At 37.8% G+C, this 25,058-nt stretch overlaps 1 protein-coding gene across 2 annotated transcripts; it reads right to left on the bottom strand.

The window, feature by feature from the left end:
- Window positions 1-955: 955 nt before the first annotated feature.
- Window positions 956-22,910, bottom strand: DDX52 (DExD-box helicase 52). Of its 2 annotated transcripts, XM_049636568.1 has the most exons (16): window positions 22,745-22,910; window positions 21,542-21,704; window positions 16,762-16,889; window positions 15,639-15,824; window positions 13,704-13,847; window positions 13,311-13,406; window positions 12,934-13,045; window positions 12,010-12,082; window positions 11,307-11,510; window positions 9,328-9,418; window positions 6,725-6,847; window positions 6,441-6,591; window positions 6,173-6,248; window positions 4,825-4,896; window positions 4,155-4,247; window positions 956-1,627 (listed from the first exon to the last, which is right to left on the bottom strand). In XM_049636568.1, the coding sequence occupies exons 1-16, from the start codon at window positions 22,829-22,831 to the stop codon at window positions 1,570-1,572; spliced, it is 1,857 nt and encodes a 618-aa protein (XP_049492525.1). In that variant the 5' UTR covers window positions 22,832-22,910; the 3' UTR covers window positions 956-1,569. The 2 variants fall into 2 exon arrangements, with proteins under 2 accessions (XP_049492525.1, XP_049492526.1); XM_049636569.1 differs by lacking the exon at window positions 13,311-13,406 and having other exon boundaries at window positions 22,745-22,909.
- Window positions 22,911-25,058: the final 2,148 nt, after the last annotated feature.

The raw sequence follows: 25,058 nt of genomic DNA on the forward strand, positions 1-25,058 counted from the left end.
ACCTCCAGGATATATAGTGTCAAGGATGTGTTTACAAGAACAGAGAAAAATCACATGCTTGTAAGTTATTTTTTTGCACCTTATAGCAAATGGTCTCCATTTGCATAAATTCTGAAGGTGAACAATTTGTCTCATTTAAAATACTTAAGTTGGAATCTACCTGTTCTGACTTTCGAATAAAAGGCTGACAATAAAGGAAATTATTAAGTGTAATTCAAATGCTACTAAGCTAAGATTATTTAAATTATAGTACTGTAGTAGTACTGATAATAACTAGCAATCTTCTCAGATGCCACTCTAAGTACTTCACATGTATGGAGTTGATTTTTTATTCCAGCTGTACAAAACTAGCAACTAAGAAAAATCTGCTAAGAGTGAATAGTCTCCATCACTATATAACCTTAATTCTTTAGCTTTGGCAGAGACCTGTTTACTAAATGGATACAGGGCCATAAAACCTCAGGAAAGACAAGCTGTAAGAGAATGCAGCCACAGGTATATCAAGTAACAGGAACATTCTTCCTTATCAGGATAAAGTGTTTATCAGTTTTCGAGCAAAGTAATCTTGAATGGAAAGAGACAGGAAAGGGCATGATTAAGTGATAGAAAATGGAAGAAAGAAAGGGAGAGGCTGACCATAATCTCGCAGTTGCAACACTATGACAAATAAGGTATAAGCTATCTTACCAATGAGGTAGAAGGATATTTAATAGACCAAAGAATTTAAAATCCTAGGGAACTTGAATAATCAGCCACAGAAGAGGCTGTTTGTTGTGGCTCATGCCACAAAATGCCATCAACAAAGTAAGAAATAGTAAAATAAAGAGAGCAGTAGATGGTTTAATCTTGGTAGACAGCCTGTGCTGCTTCTTGTCTAGCACCGTCCCCTCCTCAAAAAGTGAGGGTGGAATGGGTGGTGGTGGTAGAAAGGGGCATTCAGTCTCAAGGCTTTACTTTTTTTTTTTTTTTTAATGTTTATTTATTTTTGAGACAGAGACAGAGCATGAACGGGGGAAGGTCAGAGAGAGAGGGAGACACAGAATCTGAAGCAGGCTCCAGGCTCTGAGCTGTCAGCACAGAGCCCGAAGTGGGGCTCGAACTCACAGACTGTGAGATCATGACCTGAGCTGAAGTCGGACGCTTAACTGACTGAGCCACCCAGGCGCCCCTCAAGGCTTTACTTTTAAATCTGGTTCCAGATGACTCTCCACAGCATACATCACACCTTCCTTCATACTTGAAGGGAAAAATCCTTAAGAGTTCACCACATTTGGGTGTTAATTTTAGCATAAGCTTTTGTTCTTCTATAAGAAGTTATCTCTCTGGATTCAAACCACAGAAATGTCAATGAATGTTATTTCCATTGTGTAGTCAGTTAAAAGTCACCAACAAATTGAAATCTGACATGATGCATTGATAGTTTAGGATCATTTTTCATCAGTCCCATGTTCTTGTAGTTGCTTTCAAATGTTACAGGTGATTACAGGATTTGAAGTATTCCATGAAAACAACATTCATGCTGGGATCATTAAACTCCATTTCTGATAAAGTCTTTTAGAAAGTTGGTTTTTAACTTTTGTCTTCAAGAGCTACTTTCTTCTTGCTGTTCTGACCAGTGACCTTTTTCCTGTGACAAGAAAATTAGAGAAAGTTGAATCTAACATTCTAGATATACGTACTGTCTAAAACTCTGCCAGTTTAATAAACGTTTCCTGAAGCCTACTGTATAATCAAGTACATGAGGCACTAGGAACACAAGGATGCATTAGATGTGGTTTTTGCCCTTTAGAAAACCACAACCCCCTAAGTAAGACAGAACATCACAGGAAACCACACTACAACATGGTATAAAAGACAGCCTGACGGTGGCCTAATAAGGGTTCACATTGATTAAGAGCTAGATACTACTATACGTGCTTCATATGATCAACTCAGATAATCTCCCAAACTTATGAAAAAGATTCGATTATTACCCTCATTTTATGAGGCAAAGTGGTTGAGTAACTTGCTGATTATCACACACTGGTAATTAACGTTAAATATGAACCCTGACTGTCTGATTTTAGAGTCTGATGAATCCCATCAATTAGGTGTTTAACAAAGAAAAAGGAAAAAAGTTTTGAGAAGATAACCAATGTTTTCCTACTATAGTTTAGTAATGCAAAGCTCCTGGATGTATACTAACTCATTTAATCCTCAACCAACCTTGAGTAGCAGAGTTGGCAATGATTTACATACTTATTTCCATCAGACATAGGGGTAAGTGACTTGTCCAAAGTCACTAATACCCCAAGAAAAGGTGGTATTAGAGCCAGTTCTTCTGACTCCAAATCCAATTTTTCCCTCCACTGTACCAGATTGAGTTTATAGAGACTAAAGTCAGGTCCACTGGGCAACAGGATTCAGGTTGATATGGAAAGCTGGGCCTGAAGATATGAACTTCAGCGTTATCAGCAAGGTGTGGGTAGGGTCATTAAAGGAACATCTAGTGTTGGGTCTAGGGTCATCTAGGGTCATTAAAGAAACACCAAAAAGGTGAGCAAGGGTCAGATCAGGTGTTGTTTACATGCTCTATGAAGAAGGATGGCTTTTAAATGTAAGGACAATGGAGACAGCCATAGCATTGTACATGGGGGGCTGCAATGACGAGATTTATACCAAATGTCCTCAAAGTCTCAAAGCACAGCTTGAAGCTTTAACACCTCAAGTGTAAATGCTACAAACTTAAAAAATCAACAAAGTATAATTCTTTAAAATACTGAAGTTTCTTATTAACATTCAACATACCCAGCATCTTATACTCCAGTTGATTTCTGACTTTTGTTAAAACTTTCATCAGCTGTTGCTCAGTGCCTGAAGAGATTACATTTCTAATTCTTGCTTTAAGATCACTCAAAGAATAAGGTTCTGATGCATACACAACAGTTATGATACAGCCCACCACAAGAAAACGTCTAACAAGACAGGTTAGGTGACCAAGGTGGCCAAGCAGGGTGACTGTTTCTACCAATCCACTGGTTTAAGTGTTACCCAGAACTGCTGTCACAAAAAAATTTAAAAACGTATTAAGAATTAACACAAATAAGTACAAACAAAATGTTTTAAGTTTTCAAATGACACTTTTGTAAGTTTGTAGCATTTATTCTTACCAAGTTATTAAAGCTTAAAACTTCACTAAAACTTTGGGACACTGTGTTCACTCTATATACTTGAACCAAACATCACTTTCTCATAGTCAATACAAAATGTCAAGTAAGACTTAGAAGGAAAGTGCAATGCCAGTTTTCATGCCTGTCTCTTTTATATGGCCTAAATGTTACCTGTCCTTAAAGACAGTTCTACCTCCTAGAAGCTTTTTGTAATGACACCAATTCAAAATATTTCTCATCTCTAAACTTTTATTTAAAAATTATTCTCTAATTTTTTTCATGTATACTAATCTCCTTTCCCAAACTCTAGGAAAGGGGCCTCATTTTATATTCATTCATTTATGCAAGCACCTGGCAGGAGAAAAGGTACTTGGTAAATGCCTACATTTTGTATATATTATATGTTAACTGGTACCAGTAGAATTTGAAGTGTCATTTTCCTTCAATAGTGTGAAGAGTAGCATTGATTAGCATGGTTTTGACTACCTCTATCAAAAGGTAGTCTTGTGTGTGCCAAAAAAAAAATCAATGCTTTAACATCCTTATAAAACTCAGCTAAACCACTACAAATTTACCCAAAGCATACTTTTTAGAGGTGTTACAGTGTGCTTCAGCATAAGCCTAAGATCGTACTGAAATCCTGCCTGACTACGGAGCTTCAGGGACAACTCCATCAATGTGAGTCAATAGCCCTAACTGCCTCAGCAAAATGTCCTGGTGTAGGCTGTGTGGAGGTGGTGGGCAGTGCAATCCTAATTCAAAGTGAACTGAAATCATACTTTCAAAGATAGAAAAAACCTGAGTATTAATATACAAATACAGAAAAATTCCAAGATTGAATCATCCAAGTTCCCAAATCACAGGCAACCTAAGATGTATTACTTTTATCACATTCTATATAACAGACTGAACCTATCAATTCTACCTCAAAAAATTTATCCTAAGGAAAAATAGCGTCTACTATATGACAGAGTCGAACAGCAACTTTTCTCATCATATACTTACTGTTTATTCTTAGCTTTTTCTAAGAAATATTTTGGAGTTGTACTAATGCTCTCCCTTTCCAATGGCTTCTTAATCATCTTTTTCTTTTGTTTGCTGAAAGTTGCAAAGAGAGGAAAGAATTAAATTCAGTGGAACTTAATCAAAAATAGCTAAAGCTAAAACTGGTTTTGATTCTTGATCATAAAAATTCACTTTTTAATCTACTTACGGGTTTATGATGACACTGTATCCACTTTAAAATGCCAAATTACCTAATAGCATTTAGAGAGGTAACCCAAAGGGATGATAAATTCAATTTCTTAAAAAGCCACTGATTATGATTAAAATATGTCCTGTGTCACACTTATAGCCTGTGCCAACAAGCATTACAGTTTGATTTTGAGCAACTGTTTTCTATTAGTGCTATGAACTAAAATCAATTCTAAGCATATTTCATCACTTACATTGAATACTTTTTTAAAAATCTGAATACTTAATATTTCAAGAATGAAAAAACTGACAAGGGAAGAAGATATAACATTCACAGATATTAAAAAGGAATTAACTTTTATTTTAAAATTTCTAAAAGTAGTAGTATTGCTAGAACTGTAATTGTAAGAGTGTGAAAGCAAGAATGCATACAGAGAGAGAGAAAGAGAGGGAGAAGATCTAGGTAAATTCAAGACTGTACCTTGGTAGTTTTTGGAAACCTTTTATGTATTCTGGTACAGGACATCCGGCCTGCTGTATAACATTGGCAACACTGAAAAAGGAACCCATAAGCATAAATCTGTATAAACCCATAAAGCATTAAAGTGATGTTTATGCATTAAACCCTCTGTGCAACTCAAGAGGAACTAAAACTACACAAAAGAAACAAATGCAGTATAGTGTTCTGCTGTAAATTACCACCAGATGTAATCACACTGAATTAGAACTATCTGCTGGACTGAAATCCATGTGACGATGAGGAATTTTATCTAGCAGCTATTTCTCAACATTTATCAAGCCCTAAAAAGCTACTAAACCCGATCCTGGATGAGGCACGAACTAAAGAAGGCACAAGCTTCAATTTATTAGATACTAGTGCTTACCTATGCACTTGGCATTATCTTAGGCTTTTCACGTATATAATAACTTAGTCAACATACACAACAACCCTTTACTAATGAAATACTATCATTATCCCCATTTCCCAGATGGAAAACTGAGAGGCATAGTTATGTTGATATGGAGGTCATCATATTCACATGCTTGGGAGTTACTGAGGAGACTGTATATCAATCTAGGCTGTTGGAATATACTACTCTACACATGAACTTGTGAAAAGTCTGCTCAAAGTGAATCCAAGGCTGCCAGAGCCAAGGTTCAGAAGGCACAAATTGAACAGATCAAAGTACAAACTGCCTTTGGCCATAACTCATTTCTTAGAAATGTGAAGTGCTATCAATTATCGTGAGTCTAAATTCACTGTAGGCAGCTAAAATGTAGGAAACTCTGCTTTTATTTTAAAATCTATGATGATGGGCTAAATTAAGACCCAAGGTTCTAAAAGTATATCATATGTTACCCAGGCTTCAAGGGGCTGCAACTGAATAATACTGGAATATATTACTAAAATAGTTTTTCCTAGGACTAAACATAAAATTCCATATGCCCCTAAGATTAAAGGGAAGGATGCACCATGGTTAAGGGATAATTTTGACTGGGATGACAAGACTCAGGGGTTAACTTTATTCACTAAACCAAAAACCTCACTATTAAATTATAAGTAATATTAACCAATGGCTATTGGGAGAATCCTGAGTCTGAAATTTAACAACGAACATTCCATTATGAATACTTCCAAAATCTAATAATGGATAGGCAAAATCAAGGCCCTTTGATCATTTTTCCCTTGGTCATGGCTAAAATCTGGTTGACTAACACCATAACAGAATTTGGGACCTGACCATCTTGTAATTATCTATTAATTGTGTGTGCATATACTTATGAAGTGATCTTGCCATCTTAATACTAAGTTATTTTTCCTAATTTACCTTCTTAATAATGGCTTATCATCCTCAGTGAAAAATGTAACAGCTTTTCCTTTATGCCCTGCTCTTCCAGTTCGACCTAAGGAAAAAAAAAATCAGACCATAAAAACACTTTTCTGGGGAAAGGGAACTTCAAGATTTACATATAAGTCACTGGCTTTTCACTAAAATGAGCACTAAAAAAATAAGCACATTGGAAGAGAACAGGAGGCATTAAAATGAGTGGTGCCCAACGGTGGTGGCAGGGGTGGGGACAGGAGACACAACTCACCGATCCTGTGGATATATTCCACTGAGCTGGTTGGAAAGTCATAGTTGATCACCAAGTTCACACCTTTAAAATCAATCCCTCTGGCTAGCAAGGCTGTACAAATAAGAACCCAGATTTTTCCAGCTCTGAAGCTGTGGACTGTGTTATCTCTCTGTTTAATAAAACACGTGTTATATGTTTTAGTACCACTCTGGGAACAGAAAACAAGTACTTCATAAATTTCATGCCAATATTTTAAAATTTAGTCGTTCTTTATCATTTTCAAAGTACACATTTGGCTTTACCTGTTGCTGTGTTCTCTCAGCATGAATAACATCCACATTTATACCTTCATATATGAGCTCATGAAATAGTTCTTTAGCCCTTTCAATGGACTGAACAAAAACAAGAACGGGTGGGTTGAAACCCTAAAAGAAAGGCAAAAATCAGCACATATAACCCATAATCAAGAATAAAATCACAGTATTTCATATGATTTTAGTTCATAAAAGCACCAAATTCAATTTAATGCACTTTTTATTGCCAATTTCTCAGATCAGTGGTCTACACCTGCCGTCATCTTCTTCACCATCCATTCTCAGCTTGAACTCTTATTTCATCTTGCTAATTCCAATAATATCTAATTAATCCCCTTTACTCTTTTACAATGATAGATGCCCACTCCTTAAAACAATCATCTCTTGGCTTCTGTGCCTCAGAGATTTTTAAATTCTGCTAAAATGTATTAACTCTCTTTTTAATTCATTGTTTATCCTAATTGTGGGTATTCCTCCAAAGCTTAGTCTTTGGTTCTCCGGTCTCTCAATATAATCGCTATCTTATTATGTTAGACAGAATCTGTTATCAACTACCAGCTCTAACCAGATGTTTACATTTCTATCATCAAACCCCACATCTCTTTCAAACCAGCTTTCTATATTTTCAACTGCTGTATTAGGGCTTAACCTTTTTTTTTTAATTAAAAAAAAAATTTTTTTTTTTAACGTTTATTTATTTTTGAGACAGAGAGAGACAGAGCATGAACAGGGGAGGGGCAGAGAGAGAGGGAGACACAGAATCTGAAACAGGCTCCAGGCTCTGAGCTGTCAGCACAGAGCCCGATGCGGGGCTCGAACTCGCGGACCGTTGAGATCATGACCTGAGCCAAAGTCGGATGCTTAACCGACCAAGCCACCCAGGCGCCCCAGGGCTTAACCTTTTTACTTTGGTTCACAAACTCCCCTTTCGGAATCTACCGAGGCTATGAAGCTAATAGGCAACCATGCATTCACACAAAATCTGACATATCATCAGAGGGTTTACAGACTTCCTAAGGACCAGACATGGCTAGAGATCCCTGATGTATAATCTCTAGGTTGGGTATCCATGTGGAAAACCTTAAATTTCCTAGAGCCAAATGATATCTTTAAGAATACTGATGAAACTAATGCACAAGCATCATGTGCCAAGCACTATTGTAAGCGCTATATTTATATTAACTCATTAATACTAAAACTATTCCCTGAGGGAAATATTATTATTTCCATTTTATACAAGACAAAGGCATGAGGTTAATTTGCCTAAAGCGAGAATTCCAGTCCAGGTAGTCTGGCTCCAAAGTTGAAGCTCTTCACCCCTTCTATAGTCACTAGGTACTTGCAAACACCTTTCCCTTTCATCCTCCAACTACTCTTAATTTTCCACCACTGAGGCTGTCACCCTCATTTCCCTCATTTATTTCCTCCTCATCTCTAAGCAGCCTAATTTAACAACGTACTAATTGGTTTCCTTACTTTTAGTCACTGTTTAAGTAATTTTCCTTAAAATTCATTTCCTTAAAATGTCTGGTGGTTTCTCTTAAGGTGACCCCTACTTTCCTGTCCAACTTGATCTTTAATTCTCACCTTAAACTCTTTGCCTTAGACAGGTGACCTCTTCATGAGTCTCCCAAACCCACTGTGTTCACGTGCACTGCTTAGACTTTGCTCTAGTTACTCCTCCAACCACTAACTTCCCCCACCCTTTTATCTCACAGATCCTTCAAGGCCCACAGTAGTAGCATTTCCTCCATAAGGCTATCCCCAACCAATTCAACTCTCCCTCTTGGCCCCAGGAAGACTACAGGGATGCTTAAGAAAAACGCTTTTATGGGGCGCCTGGGTGGCTCAGTCGGTTGAGCGTCCGACTTTGGCTCAAGTCAGGATCTCGCAGTTTGTGAGTTTTAGCCCCACATCGGGCTCTGTGGTGACGGCTCAGAGCCTGAAGCCTGTTTCAAATTCTGTGTCTCCTCCTCTCTCTGCGCCCCCATGCTCATACTCTGTCTCTCTCTGCCTCTCAATAATAAATAAACGTTAGGAAAAAATTTTTTTAAGAAAAACCCTTTTATGACACTTTATTGCAAACTATCTTACACAAGTATATTTCTTTTACCCCTAAAAAAGAACAAATTCTAAGGACAGGGCTTAGGATTTCTATTTGTTTTATTATTCCCTGCCCTGACCCCTCATAGTTAACTTTTTAACTATGGCTTCTACTCAATACTTACTGAAGGGATAAAAAAAGAAAACCGTACTCAGTGTCCTACTCGTTCTACAGTGCTCCAGTTCTATAAGAAACCAGCAGAAGGATGGCGGGAGATGAAGGGAGCCAATACAGATGTGGAAGATGTGGAAAAAAGAGGCTTTCAGGGCAGGAGGTAGGTCTTTTCCTAGCCCACCCTGAGCTGGAACAGAAAACTTAGCATATTCTAAGTGGTGAGCCTCCCAGCCTTGGGACAACAGTTGACCTAATGTGCTTACAAATTTACCACTGGATTACTAATATGATATAGGAATAGTGCTCAGCCTCCCACCAGTCATCTAAGACTTGATGAGTTTCATCCAAATTCAAGAAGATAGTCCAAATATACCTTTTTAACAAGTTCTCTCATGGCCAGAAGCTTCCCAGTCTCAGACCCAACAAAGAGAAGCTCTTGTTCTACAGTCTCCACTGCAGAATTCCTGAAAGGAAAACATACCTTGAAGATTGCAAGAACCAATTTTTGTTTCCCCACAGCCTGAATTCTAAATAAATGAAAAAACTTACATATAACCCCCAAAGAATCAACCTTTCCATTGTCAATATAAGCATTTAATTATTTATACCTTAATCTGAAGACAAAATAAACCCTATACCCAAGGGGGGACTTGAACTCACAACCCCAAGATCAAGAGTTGCACAATCTTCCAACTGAGCCATCCAGGTGCCCCAAAGTTATTTTTAAATGTTTTATTCTAACTATAAATGTTATCTAAAGAAAATTTGGGGCACCTGGGTGGCTCAGTCAGTTAAGCGTCCAACTTTGGCTCAGGTCATGATATCATGATTCGTGAGTTTGAGCCCCGCGTTGGGCTCTGTGCTGACAGCTCAGAGCCTGGAACCTGCTTCAGATTCTGTGTCTCCCTCTCTCTCTCTGCCCCTCCCCTGCTTGCACTCTGTCTCTCTCTCTCACTCAAAAATAAACAACCAATTGTCCATAATTCTACCATTTTAGAATAAATTTTGACATTTTTTTGTAGTCTGGTCATAAATTTTCATGTATTTAATTACAAAAAAATTCTAAAAATAAAATTACTGGATCAAATAATTAGAACAATTTTAAGGTCGTTATTACTTGTCTGAGCTTTTTTTCTTAACGATTAGCAAGTTTTTTAGTAGACAGTTGTGGGGGAGGTATCTTAAGGCTTTATAAACATTGTAGGATGCTGTAGTACATTACACTATGTCATAAATATTTTTTCCCTTCTGTTGTCTGCCTTTATGGTGAATTTGTTCTGCTTTCTTTTTTTTTTCTCAAGTTTACTTATTTTGAGAGAGAAAGAGTTATTTTGTGCAAGAGTGGGGGAGGGGCAAAGAGAGAGGGAGACCAAGAATCCCAAGCAGGCTCTGAGCAGTCACTGCACAGCCCAATGCCGGGCTTGAACTACAAACTGCGAGATCATGACCTGAGCTGAAACCAAGAGCCGGACGTTCAACTGACAGAGCCACCCAGGCGCCCCTACTTTCTTTTTATATAACAGAAGTTTTAAGTTTAAAGTAGACAGGGTATTTTTTATTCTCCCATTTGGCTTTTTTTTTTTTTTTTTTTTTTTTTACTTAATATGGTATTATAAAGAACTTTTTCATAATAATTTTCATACTTATCATTTCTTAGGTTGCACAATATTCTATCAAGTGGCTATAATTTCCTACAACTTTTTTCTACTAGTGCACATTCACTTAGCATAAAATGCTCCCCCAAGTATTTTTTTAAAGGAATTATAAATCAAGGGGCTTGGTAATATCAGCTTTCTCCTCTGTCATCCTACTTAATTAAGCCATCCAAGAAACTAAATCCCCTGGGTGGCTACAGAACTCAGGTCATGCTTTGTGGATGGGAAAAATCAACTGAATGACAGAAATACTAACATGACAACTTGAGAATCTCCCCTTGGATTATTCTAAAATAGAAAATGCTTAATCAATCTTGACTTTAAAGAATTCAGTAAAACTTTCCCTGTTATTTTTTTTTTTTTTTTAATTTTTTTTTTCAACGTTTTTTATTTATTTTTGGGACAGAGAGAGACAGAGCATGAACGGGGGAGGGGCAGAGAGAGAGGGAGACACAGAATCGGAAACAGGCTCCAGGCTCCGAGCCATCAGCCCAGAGCCTGACGCGGGGCTCGAACTCACAGACCGCGAGATCGTGACCTGGCTGAAGTCGGACGCCCAACCGACTGCGCCACCCAGGCGCCCCAAACTTTCCCTGTTATTAATCTAAGGCCAAACAACCTATCTCCTTGAATCTAAAAAAGAAAGGACTTGTATTAAAAAACCAAAAATCAGTGGATAACACAGAAGAACAATTACCTTGCTCCAATGGATACAGTGATGACATTGTCCAGGTTGAGTTTGCACCACTGCTCCACATCATATGCAAAAGTTGCACTGAACATAGCTCTTCTGACCTTATGGGATGTGCAGGCCAGGAAAATGGAAGCCAGCTGGTCTCTGAACCCAGTTTTGCCATCTTCAAACAGTTTGTCTGATTCATCTACCACCAGCCACTCAACACTAAGAAATAACAACACAATTTGTGGGTATTGAACTGGAAGATCTAAGACGCTTCACTAAATTGTGGGGACACAAGAAGTCAAACCATTATGCTCCTTCTCAGATCCACACAGCATACCAGAAAAAGGTAAAATAAAAATCAGCAGGAAAAAGGTAAAAACAAGATAAACATAGTGTTCTATTCTGTTAGCCTCAAAGAAAGGAGGTCCCATTAGCAACAACAGAGCTTCACATAGACCTTATAAACTCCATCACCACTGCTGAAAGCTATGAAAACATCTAAGGGAATTCTGTACTAACTACTTATCAGAATCTGTAACTTTCTTCTAGACCAGACAGTTATTTTCCTGTGTTTAATAAAAACCATGTTCTCAGCACAAACACTGACTAGAAGCTGGTAGATTGCAAGCTCCAAAAGGCAATAATACAAGCAATCAAGGACAAAATATAATCAACCAAGTGAAAATACACATAAGAGAGATTAAAATGTTATCTGTACCTTGTTAAATCTATTCCTGGAGGATCCTGCTTTAATAAGTAGATTAGTCGATTTGGAGTAGTCACAAGAATATCTATAGGAGAAACAAATAGTACAGATTGTAAAAGCAAGATTCATTTCCCTCAAACTAGGGAATTAAGTCTCCTGAATTTCAGTGAATAACCTGAAGAGGGGAGAGGAGGGGGAGGTTATACTCGCTATCTTATTACACCAACACAAGTTCTTTCTTATTTGTAAGCTAACATATATGTTTTTTTAATCCATCATAGCACAAATTATGCTTACTCTCCTTTTATATTTGATCTGCCTACTCAACTTCTAAGAAGCAAGAACACTATAATCCAACAGTGTTATTTTCAAATACTTCATTTTGTTTTTCAGAAAAATCCTTTCTTTAAATGAAATTTTACTTAGAAGCTCAAGATGAAAGACAGGTAAAAGCTGGTTTTCTGACTGATACAAGGGTAGGGATGTGAGCCATTCTTACCTGCAGAGTATTTCCACGGCAGATTAAAAATCAATAGTATAAGGCAGGGTTTCTCAGCCTTAGCACTACTGACATTATGGTCCAGATAATGTTTTGTTGTAGGGGACAGTCTTGTGCATTGCAAGATGTTTAACAGCATCCCTGGCCTCTACCTACCACAGGTTAGTAGCACCCCAGTTCTGACAACTTAAAGTGTCTCCAGATATTGCCAAATGTCCCTGGGGTGGAAGGTGGGTGGGGGCAAAATTGCCTCTGGTTGAGAATCACTGGTATATATTTATATAACTACTGAGTGGGAACGGGGAGATCTCTTTTAGCTTCTCTAAACACCAAACTGATTGTGTGCATGCCTACATTTTTAAGAACTCTTAGGTGACAGAATATCTGTAATTTGCAAGTCCCTTGTATGCTCTACAGCTCAAACATGAATCCCTTACCAAACTTCTTAGATGATTTAGGTCCAAATTTCTTGGCTGCCACTGCTGCTTTGTGTATCATGTGTATCCTGAATCCTGTTCCCTCAGAGATTTTTACTAACTCTCGGTGAATCTAAAATGGAAAATGATAAAAACATTAGCTGTTAAGATACTTAAATGAGATGTACTGTCTTGTTTACATTATTAAAATAAATCTATTACCAACCCATGAATAAGTTATTTATTTACCTTAAAGTTTTATTTATTTAAGTAAACCCTATACTCAATGTGGGAAATTAAACCCATAATAACATGTACATTAACCTGGAATCTCGGCATTTTCCAATCTGCTATGTACTGTTTTTAGAACATAGTGCTATTATAAAACTATTTCATACTTGGCATGTATTTTCTATTAAGCACATTGGAAGGGTAGAACACGTCACTGTATGTTTTTTTTTTCCTCTCAAAAACTGAGATGAGGTTTCATTCACCTAGGTGAGAAAAATACATTTTAGAGAGGAACTATATATTACCGTAGCCTAAGCTTAAAACGTCTTAGAGCATTTACCAAAGAATCATTAATGTTAAAATCGTTGTTTTAGAACATCATAAAAAGACAAAAAACTTGCCCATGAACAGTAAGATACAGAATAGAGTGCCTGTACAGAATACTTGCCCATGCCAAAAAACAAGGACCTTACTCTTTTTGAGATCTTTTTATTACCCTCATAAAAGAAATGACTGAAGCAAACACCAAACCCATCCTCTTTCAAAGCTACAAGTCATACCTGGTTGGCAAGTTCTCGTGTTGGTGATATAATCAGGGCTCTGAAGCCTTTATTTGTGGGTTGTTTTAGTTGCATCAAAATGGGAATGCTAAAAGCCAAAGTCTTTCCAGATCCAGTAGGAGCAGAAGCCAGAAGTTCTCGACCCTAAAAACAAGGCATATTACATATAAGTACATAAACTTTTCAGAGCGTGGTTAAGTAATGCAACCAGCCACAGAAATAATAAAATAATCATAACGAATGCAGTCATTCATATTCCCACTGCTAATCTAACTTTTCCCACATTTGCTTTTCTAACATCATCCACCAGTGCCCCAGTGGAGTTTCTGAGCATTGCCACCAAATTCCATTTGAACTGGGTAAAGAATATGGATAACTAAAATCCAAAGATAATTCAAAACCTCAAGTATTTCCATTACTTCAATTTTTCTTTTGCACTAAACTCTTATCAAAGCAAAATTCTAAAACCAACTTTTCCCCCCAATATCAGTATTGCTCAATCCCTAGGGAAGATGTTTTTTTTTTTTTTTAAGTTTGTTTATTTATTTTAAGAGAGAGCGAGTTAGCGAATGAGTGTGGGGGGAGAAGCAGAGAGAGAATCCTAAGCAGGCTCCATGCCGTCAGCACAGAGCTCAACTCGTGGCTTGATCTCATGAACCATGAAATCATGACCTGACCTGAAAATTAAGAGCCGGACACTTAACCAACTGAGCCACCCAGACGCCCCTCCATAGCGAAGGTTTTAATAAATAACAGAATGGCTGAAGGTAATAAATAAAAACTGGCAATATCCTGAGTGACAGTAATTTATGTGACAGTCTTCAAAAAGTCACTATGATTTTAAAGCTTTAAGTTGCAACAGAAATAATCTTAAATGAAAATTAGAAGCAAATTTACTATAATGTGAGTCAACATCATTCAAAAGTACTCTCACTTCAGTTCCCAAAGAAAACAGAAAGGACAAGTATGGATGAAAAGGTAACACATATCTTTTGGCTACCAGAACCAAAGGCCATCTTGGCTACCTGGGGGGAAAAGTCAGCTCTCGTTAGTACAAAAAGAAACCTCAGAAAAATTTCATTTCCAAAACTCTTAAATTAATCCATACCTCTATCAACCAGTAGATAAACAAATTGTGGTATTTTCAAACAACAGAATTCTACTCACAAATTACTGATCAATGCAACATGGATAAATCTCAAAAACAATCTATGCAGAGTAAAAGAAACCAGAGATAAAAAAATAAAAATAAATAATGGACGATACCACTTACATGACATTCTAGAAGAGGCCAAACTAATATACATGCAATAGAAACTAGAACAGTGGTTACCTCTGGGCAGGAGTGAGGACTGAATGGAAAGGGCACAGAATTTTCTGGAGCAACAGAAATGTTACACATCCCCACTGGGGTGACAGTTACATAGGGTATGCCTTGTTGGAATTCACTGAACTGTGAACTTACAATGTATGCATTTTATTATATAAAGTATACTTCAATAGCAAAAAGTATTGGGGAAAAAAAAGTCAGGCTGTACAAGAATTCTATATTTCAGAAATAGTTCCTGGGAATTATAAATTAATCAGGGATGAATAAACAGAACAGTCCTTATCCTCAGAGGGTTTACACTCTAGAAAAATGCAAAAGGTAAACATAATTAGTATAAACATAAAGTGTAAGATAAATGTGGTAAGAAAAAGAACACACTGAATACCTTGGAGAACTGGTGGTAGAGGAAACAGGGTTGGTAAAAGAAAAAGATCACATCGAATTATAGTGATATGGTGGCACAGACATTTGAGATGGACCTTAAAAGTAAAGGGAGGATTTCAACAGGGGGAGATAAGGTAGAAAGGAAAACTTCAAATATGGAAGAGAACGGGCTAATACACAGAGGAAGGAATGTTAGAGGCATCATAGACCTTCATACTCACATGCAGCATAACTGGAATGGCTTGCATTTGGATTGGTGTAGGCATCTGGAAGCCTGCATCTAGAATGTTCTGAAGTAGTCGAGAATTGATTTTATATTCCTGGTCAAGTTGCTGAAATGTAGCAATTGGGTCAGGAAGATCAGTTCCTTGGACATGAATTTTGTGTTTATTCCGGAAGAAGTTTATCTGAAAAGTGAAAGAAAGGGGTCACCATAACTATGGTCATATACTTTATAAGATGTTATAAAGCAACAGTAACAGTTTCCAGCATAAGCTTTAGTAGCATGAAACTTTTTGGTGAAATTCCAAGCACTAAAAGATACAGATACTAGATATATTTCATGCCCTTTCATAGACAGAAGACCTTCATAACAATAAAACCCATCCATCCACTTTCTTCATATTAATGTGTCAATACCATGAGTAATGTGTTATTCATATTAATATGCTACCATAATTATTAACTTGTAATTTTATATAAGCTTCTAGAAGGCAGAAATTGAATCCATCTAGTATTTTTCTTTATATGCCACTTAACCACGCAAGTGCCAATGCTTTTTGATGATTTACTCTAAACTCTACTTATTAAAACTGAGGACCAAAAACAGAGTCTAGAGTGTTGATTTGGTTTATTTTCCATTCTCTGATAGAGAGCCAAATTCTGGATTCTGGGTTCCTGAAGTGAGCTGAACAATATTCTCCATCTGTAACATGGCAGGCGTGCAACAGACATGACAATGATATATTTGTTGTTTTTTCTGTATTCTACTCCCCCTAGTCCCAAGGTATAAAATACGTTTCTTAAGAATTCTAACTCTCAAATCCCTGTCAGAGGAAATCTTTCTAAACCAGCTTAACAAAGAGAAGAAAGGGGGAAAATTTTGTTTATCAAAGGGGATATGAAATTTAAAAAGATTCATTCCAAATACATTATCAATCTTGAAATTTGAACAGGTCAAAAAATTACATAGTATGTAGTATATAAATATAGTATACTATATAAGAATAGTATGTATGTGTGTATACACACATACTGTATTCACTTTTACCAACAGAACACTCCAAGGACAAGGGAAAATTCACTAGGTCAGAAAATCAACTGGGGCTAAGACATTTTTCTAACCTTTTCTTTTCTGAGATTCTCCAACTTCCCTGAAGTTAGTTTATTTTCTCTTTTAATTTTTTTATCTTCAATTTTTGCTTCCACAGATGATATCCACTGTATAGAACCTTCTTCTTGAGAAGTAATTTCTAAAATATATATCAAAAAATTAAAAGATTTTAAATGCAACATCCTTTTTTTTCTTAATGTTTATTTATTTTTGAGAGAGAGAGAGAGAGTGAACATGAGCAGGGAAGAGCAGAGAGAGAGAGGGAAACAGAGGATCCAAAGCAGGCTCCAGGCTCTGAGCTGTCAGCACAGAGACCAATGTGAAGCTAGAACCCATGAACTGTGATATCATGACCTGAGTCGAAGTCAGATGCTTAACCAACTGAGCCACCTAGGCGCCCCTTAAGTGCAACATTCTTGAGTGTAGCAAACAGGCCATAGCTTCACACTAAAGTAAAGCACTAGCTAATACAACTAGAGAAAAGAAAGTAATAAGAGGTATAAAAATTGGAAACGGAGAGGCAAGTTCTCTGTTGGTAAAATCAGAGCTCTGAAGTTATTTCAGCTGTGTAATATGTAGATGACTGTATACTTGAAAACAACAAGAGATCAAATTGAAAATACTTAAATAACAGATTCCAGGGGCGCCTCTGTGGCTCAGTCAGTTAAGTGTCTGATTTTTGATATCAGCCCAAGTCATGATCTCATGGTCCCTGAGATTGAGCCCCATATGGGGCTCTGCATTGACAACTTGGAGCCTGCTTGGGATTCTCTCCCCGCCCCCCTCTATGACCCTCTCCCTCTTGCTCTGTCTCCAAATAAATAAAAACATTTAAAAAAATTTAAGAGAGATTTCAATGAGACAACCAGTTTTTCTGTATGTAACCAGTTAGAAAATAAATACTATGAAAGAAAATATTTCACTTATAATAGCAATGAACACAGCATAGTAAGGACTACTGTAATATAAAGATAGCCATTCTCACTATAACTAAAATTAGTTTAACGAAAAGTCATGACAGGATTGTTTTGGAAACCAGACTAGCTGACTTTAAAATTCATGTGGCAGACACCTGGGTGGCTCAGTCAGTTGAGTGTCTGACTTCTGCTCAGGTCATGATCTCATGGTTCATGAGTTCGAGCCCTGTGTCGGGCTCTGTGCTGACAGCTCAGAGCCTGGAGTCTGCTTCGGATTCTGTGTCTCCCTTGCTCTCTCTGGCCCTCCCCAGCTTGAGCTCTCTCTGCCTCTCAAAAATAAACGTAAAAAAAAATAAAGTTCACATGGCAAAATAAATATGTAAGAATAACCTTAAAAATTCTAAGAAGAACAATAAGCAAGACCACTTCTGGTATTTCTTTTAAAATTTTTTCACTTCACTGAGGCACAATTGACATACAATAAATTGCATTTATTTGAAGTATAAATTTGAGAGGCGCCTGGGTAGCTTAGTCGGTTGAATGTCCGACTCTTGATTTCTGCTCAGATCATGATCTCACGGTTCATGGGTTTGAGCCCCATGTTGGGCTCTGTGCTGACAGTGCAGGGCCTGCTTGGGATTTTCTCTCCCTCTCTCACTGCCCCTAGCCCTCTTGCACTCTCATTCTCTCTCTCAAAAATAGATAAATGACATTTAAAAAAAAGTATAAATTTGAGGAATTTTGACATATGTATACACCTGTTAAATCATCACCCCATTCAAGCTATACCCATCACCACGCCAAATTTCCTTGTGGCCCCTTTTAATGCACTGCTCTATCCCTAAGCAACCACATATCTGCTTTCTCACTAGAGATAATTTGCTTTTCTGGAATTTTATATAAATGGAATCATGTAATATATGCTCAATTTAGTCTGGCTTCTTTCACTCAGAATAGTTATTTTGAGATTCATCCATGTTGAGCATGTGTCAATAGTTAACTTTTTTACTTATACGTAGCATTCCATTGTATGGATATACAAATTGTTTATCCTTCACCTATTGAAGGACATTTGGGTCATTTCCAGTTTTTAGCTACTGAAAATAAAGCTGCTATGAACATGCGTGTAGAAGTCTTTGTGAGGACATAGGCTTTCCTTTCTCTTAGGTAAATTCTTGGAGTGAAATACGTGCATCATATGGTAGGTGTATGTCTAACTTTTTTTTTTTTAATTCCTTTGTCAATTTCTACCCAAAAAGCCTACTGGAATTTTAACTGAGTTTGTTTTACATTGATTCTACATTATCATTTTAGGGAGAAAATATTTAGTTGAACAATCAAAGCATGATATGCCATGGGGCACCAAGGTGCCTCAGTCAGTTGAGCGTCTGACTCTTGATTTTGGCTCAGGTCATGATCTTAAGGTAGTAGGATTGAGACTCTCTACCTCTGTCCCTCTTCCACACATGTGTGCATGTGCTTTCTCTCTTTCTCAAACAAAAACAAAAACAAAAACAAAAACATGGTGTGCCACACCACTCTGCACTATGCCACATATGTGCTAAGTTATATTTCTGGTTGCTTAACATTTGAATCCTTTTCCCAAATTTGTGGCTGGTCATTTTTTTTTTTTTTTTCTTTTAACTAATTTTGGTGGAAGGCTTTGCAGTCAGGGAAGTAAAATGACTGTTATTGTAACACTGTAACAGCAAAACTGTGGAAACAAAGTAAATGTCCTTATACAAGGACTTGTCAAGTCAATTATGTAATAACATCCCTACAATGTGTAATGGCATACCCTATACTATGATTCAATGAACACAGCAGTGGACTTCCTGTTGATACAATGTTTCTGGTAGACAATTCCAAAATACCTAAATTTAAATCTATTTGTTAACACTGAAATTCCATTTCTTTTTCTTTTAACGTTTATTTATTTTGAGTTTGAGAGAGAGAGAGAGACAGAGGGAGACAGAGGGAGACAGAGAGAAAGAGCTCGCCAGGCATACAAGCAGGGGAGGGGCTGGGGGAGAGAATTCCAAGCAGGCTCTACACAGAGCCCAACAGCCCAATGTGGGGCTCCATCTCAGGAACATGAGATCATGACCTGAGTCGAAATCGAGAGTCAAACGCTTAACCAACTGAGCCACCCAGGTGCCCCTGAAATTTCTTTTTTTTTAAAAAAAAAAAATTTTTTTTTTAACATTTATTTATTTTTGAGACAGAGAGAGACAGAGCATGAACGGGGGAGGGTCAGAGAGAGGGAGACATAGAATCTGAAACAGGCTCCAGGTTCTGAGCTATCAGCACAGAGCCCGACGCGGGGCTCGACCTCACGAACCGCGAGATCATGACCTGAGCTGAAGTCGGCCGCTTAACCGACTGAGCCACCCAGGCGCCCCTGAAATTTCTTTTCTAAGAATTTATCAGATATAACCCCCACATACACACAAAGATAAGTGGAATAGCATTTATTGCCAACACGATAATAGCAAAAGTGAGGAAACAAACTAAATGTCCATCACAAAGGAATTTGTTAAATTGATTATGGAATGTACAATGGGATACTATTTTGTTAAAATGAGAAAGGCAGTGCAATTCCTACTGGTTGCAAACAATCTCCAAATATGTTGTTGTTGTTGTTTTAACAAAGTGTAGGAGGAGGAAGGGTTCAGAATAGAATAACATATACAGTATGCTATTATTCAGGTAATAAAAGGAAGTATAATTATAATGAATATATATCTTTACAAAAATACATAAGAAAATGATTAATAGTGGTTGCCTCTGGAGAAATAGGGGACTAGAAATAGTGAGAAGAATGAGAAGAAGATTTGCTTCTAACCACTGTATAACTTTTAAAAACCATGTATAAGGATTTATTTTATTGAAAAAGGTAAACAGCTAGGAAACTTAACAGCTATAACAAAGAAGATACAGTACAGAAATAAACAACCAAACCTATGAAAAATAGGCAAAGAGTAAGAACAGATGGTTCACAAATGTTGAAATGTAAATATCCACTAAAGCATAAAAAAATGCTCAACCTCACCAGTTATCAAGAAAATATAAACAAAAAAAGTTTCATTCATTAGATTGACAAAGAATTTAAGACCAGTAGTATCCAGCATTGACAAGGGTGTGGGAAGTCATTTTTCAGTATATGTTTAGAGAAAGAAGTGAGCATACTCTTTCAGCCAGTGATTCCACTTTTGGGATGCTAATTACAGAAATAACAGGACCTATGGAGCACCTGGGTAGCTCAGTCCTTTGAGGACTCTTGATTTTGGCTCAGGTCATGATCTCTAGGTTCGTTAATTCAAGCCCCAAGCCAGGCTCTGCACTGACAGCTGACAGTGTGGAGCCTGCTTGGGATTCTCTCTCCCTCTCTCTCTGCCCCTCCCCACCCTCAAAAATAAGTAAATAAACATTTATTTAAATTTTTACTTAAAAAAAAAAAGAAATAACAGGACAAAAGGATATATGTACAAGTATCTTTTTTTTTTTTTTTTTTTTTTTTTGAGAGAGAAAGAGAGTGTGAGTGAGCAGGGGGAAAGGGGCACAGAGAGAAAGAATCTTAAGCAGGCTCCACACTCAGTGCGGAGTCCAACTTGGAGCTCAATCCCACGACCCTGGGATTATGATCTCAGCCCGAAATCAAGAGTCGGAGGCTCAACCAATTGAACCACAAATATCTAAGGCCCTCCACAAATACCTTTATTGTAACAATATCTGTAATGGGAAATACCTGGAAACAACCTGAATGCCATTAACTAATGGAATGACAGTATATTGTCTGACCTTAAGCCTGTATTAATATTTTTGTAATTGAAAAAAAATAATAAAGAAGGAAAAAAAGAAACCAAGAACTAACCTGAAGTCATCATCTTCCTCTTTTTTTTGTTCTGCTCCCTCTTCCTTTCAGTTAGGCTTTCTTTTTTCTCTTCATCTTGAAGCGGGACAGACTTCTTGTTTCCAAAGAAGTCCAGTCCCTGCAGCACCTCTGAAGAATCAAAGTCATATTTCCTTTTTCCTACCTAAAACCCAAAAAATTTAAAAAGCAATCTACCGACTGACATTGCTTTCACCCAAGCAGTATTGGCAAGTAAGGATGTGGGTATAATAACTCACCATCTTTTTTTACCTTTCACCAAGGGTGAAAGGTGTTTGTTGAACTGACAAGTGTGTTTTGGGCAAATAGAACACAAGATGACAACTTTCCTGACCTTTTAACAGTAATAATCATAATAGCAATTAACACATATATGCTTATCAGCATAACATCTATATGCTGTCAGGCAGATTTCTAAGCATGTTTGTATATATTAAATTACCTCAGCCTTCAACAACGGTAAGAGGTAAACAGCGATATTACCAATGAAAAAATTCTCGGCATTTGGAGGTCAAACAACTTGACCAAGGTCTCAAAAGTATTTGGACCCCCAAAATCTGTCTCAAGTTCAGACTCTTAACACCATACTGCCAGAGAAAGGTGAAACACACGTGTCGCCCGATGACAAGGTTGATGCTTAAGATTTTCCATAATCGGGCCCCAACTAACTTCTCCTGGCTTATCATTCACCCGCCACTTCCCTATGTAAGATTCCCCATTTCTAAATCACTCTTCTCATAGGTAACTTTACACGCCACGAGGGTGTGGGAATAAAAAGACCCATGCCCACTAAAGCTATACGCACGGCAAACCAACCTGGGTAGACTACAGTGAAAGAAACTGTTCTCTTCATTTTGGGTTAATTTTTTTGAAATCCCTTTCCACCAGTTTTGGAGAAATAGCTACTTTTGAAAGGATTCTAATTGTGCTTTGAATAAACTAGAAACCGGTGAGGGGGCAAGGGTCTCCGTGCCAGGCCCACCTAAGACTATAAAAGAGGAGTAAGAGTTCACTCGGAAGGCAGGACTTGACCGGATAGGTCTGCGCTCGAACCCAACGCAAAAAGAAAGGAAATGCCTCACGACCAGGCCACGGCCTCCGCGTGCCGGCTCTACCAGTAGCCAGATCATTTTCGGGCTCCTGCGCCTTCTCTGTTACTCAGACTTGTTGCTCTGCGCACAGTACCTGGAATCGCGCCGCGTCCGCCGAGAAACGTCTCACGTCGAATTTGGCCCCCACGCCAAGCCGGCGAAAGAGATCGTGAGCATCCATTTTTACCCAGACAGCTCCGCGACCGCAGGGCGCCTGCGCAGAGAACTTCTTCTCCTAGAAAGTCTGGGGCCCGAGCCGTGGGCGGAAGTGGTTGCGGGGGGGGCGGGGGGGCGGGGAGGAGGGGGCGGAGCCTGGCGATTCTGAGAGGCTGGATCGTATAGCCTGTCTTTGTTGATTAAAAAAATTATTTATCAAGATGCTCTTATGCCGGGCACTGTTCTAGACTTTTATGGGTAGTTTGGTGAACGACACCTTAAGATTCCCCACCTCAGGAAACTTACATATAAGTGGAGACAAAATTGTTAACTAAGCAAGATAATTTCGAAAGTGAAAAGCGCTGTGAATGAAACAAGTAACAGTGTAATTGATAGAGAAAGGCACCGGGAGCAACTTCTAGGCAAATTAGTCAGGTTCATTCTGAAGAAGTGATATTTGAGCTAAGAGAAGGCAGTCGTTCCCAGATCCGGGAACAGCATTCCAGGTAGAGGAAACATGTATTTGAAGAAGGGGGGAAAAAGGTTTGAAACATTGAGGAAATAGAAAGGTCAGGGTGACTGGAGCCAAGTTGCAATGAGGAAATGTAGTACAGATAAGGTTGGAGGGACAAATAGAAACCAGATCTCATTGAGTCGTATAAGGAGGTCATAGTAAGGAATTTGGATTTTAATCTAAACTTGCTGTGAAGGTATTAATTATTATTTTTTTTTTTTTGCTGCGAGAACATGATTTAGCATACTACATTGTATTTATTTTCTTCATTGTATTTGTACTGTACAAAATTATTCACTTATGCATTGCCTCTCCCCGTCCTAGAATGAAAGTCCATGAGCACAGGAATCTAATTTGCTTCACTGCTGTATTCCCAGTTTCTGTGCACTCTTCAATAAATATTTGATGACTGAATGAGTGAATGTTTTATAAAAGATTACTCTGGCTATTTAGAGAATGGATGTAGAAAGGCTAAGACTGGAAACAGGAAGGCTAGTCAAAGTAGAAATGATGATGGTGGCTTAGTTTAGGGTGGGTCTCTGTGTGGATAGAGATGAATGGATAGATTTGGGATCTATTTGGCGGTAGAGCTAAATGCACCTGATTGATTTTACGTGGAGGTAATGGAAAGGGAGGAATCACACAAATCACTCCGAGGTTTTTTGCCTAGACCCCTGGGTAGATGGTATGCCATTTACTGAGCTAGGAACCACTATGGAAGAACAGGTTTTTGGTGAGGATGAGGCATAGGAGTGGTGGTGGTGGTGAGGAATTAATCGCTATGTTTTGGACATGTTAAGATACCTAATTGACTTTAAGCGGAGAAGTCTGGGTAGGTAGTTGGTTCCCTAAGTCTGAATCTCAGGGAGAAAGGTCAAGGCTGGAGAAATAAATCTAGGAGCCATCAAAATATAAATGGTACAATGGAATACTATCTAAAAAGCATTTAACTTATTAAAATTGAGTTATACATATTCAACCAAAGAGTGTAAGAAATACTTTAAATAGTGTGGGTAATTCCTTTACATTCAAGGAAAGCAAGTGTGGAGTAAGCATGAGATGGGGAATGTAAATCTGCTGTATTCTCAGATGGAATCAGCCCCCCCCCCATTTCCCTCTCATAGAAGGAGAATCGTGATGTTCAACTTGTGTCCACTTTTTAAAAATAAGTATTTTTCATGAAACCTGACCCATAAGTGAAAGCCCGAAGTACTTTATCTGTTGCTTCATGAAAACAATTTATCTCAACATGGGAGGAAAATAATTGACGTAGAGCTTATTAGGAAGTGAAATGTTGGCCTTCAATTTGGCACATAAATATGGTCATAACTATTTAAAAAATCAACGTGTGAAACCACAACTACCATACTTTATAGGAGATTTAAGGAATTTCCAAGAATAATTCTATTTCATGAATTTTCTTCTCTTCATGAATTGACTTCAGAACCCAATCCCTATGTAAGTGGTGACAAGCCATATCTAAAAGCATAATCATGTGGCCAACAGACTCATGAAAAGATGCTCAACATTACTCATCATCAGGGAAATGCAAATCAAAACTACAATGAGATATCACCTCACACCTGTCAGAATGGCTAAAATCAAAACCATAAGAAACAACAGGTGTTGGCAACGATATAGAGAAAAAGGAAACGCAAATTGGTGCAGCCATTGTGGGAAACTGTATGGAGGTCCCTCAAAAAATTAAAAATAGAACTACCATATGATCCAGGAATTG

This window comes from Panthera uncia, chromosome E1, assembly GCF_023721935.1.
Source record: "Panthera uncia isolate 11264 chromosome E1, Puncia_PCG_1.0, whole genome shotgun sequence".
NCBI lineage: Eukaryota > Metazoa > Chordata > Mammalia > Carnivora > Felidae > Panthera > Panthera uncia.

Coding starts and splice junctions, on each gene's coding strand:
- DDX52 (XM_049636568.1), bottom strand. CDS start 22,831: ATGGATGCTCACGATCTCTTTCGCCGGCTTGGCGTGGGGGCCAAATTC. Junction 9,419..11,306: donor ACTGTATCCATTGGAGCAAG/GTAATTGTTCTT, acceptor TTTTCCTTTCAG/GAATTCTGCAGTGGAGACTG. Junction 6,249..6,440: donor GGAATATATCCACAGGATCG/GTGAGTTGTGTC, acceptor TTTTTTCCTTAG/GTCGAACTGGAAGAGCAGGG.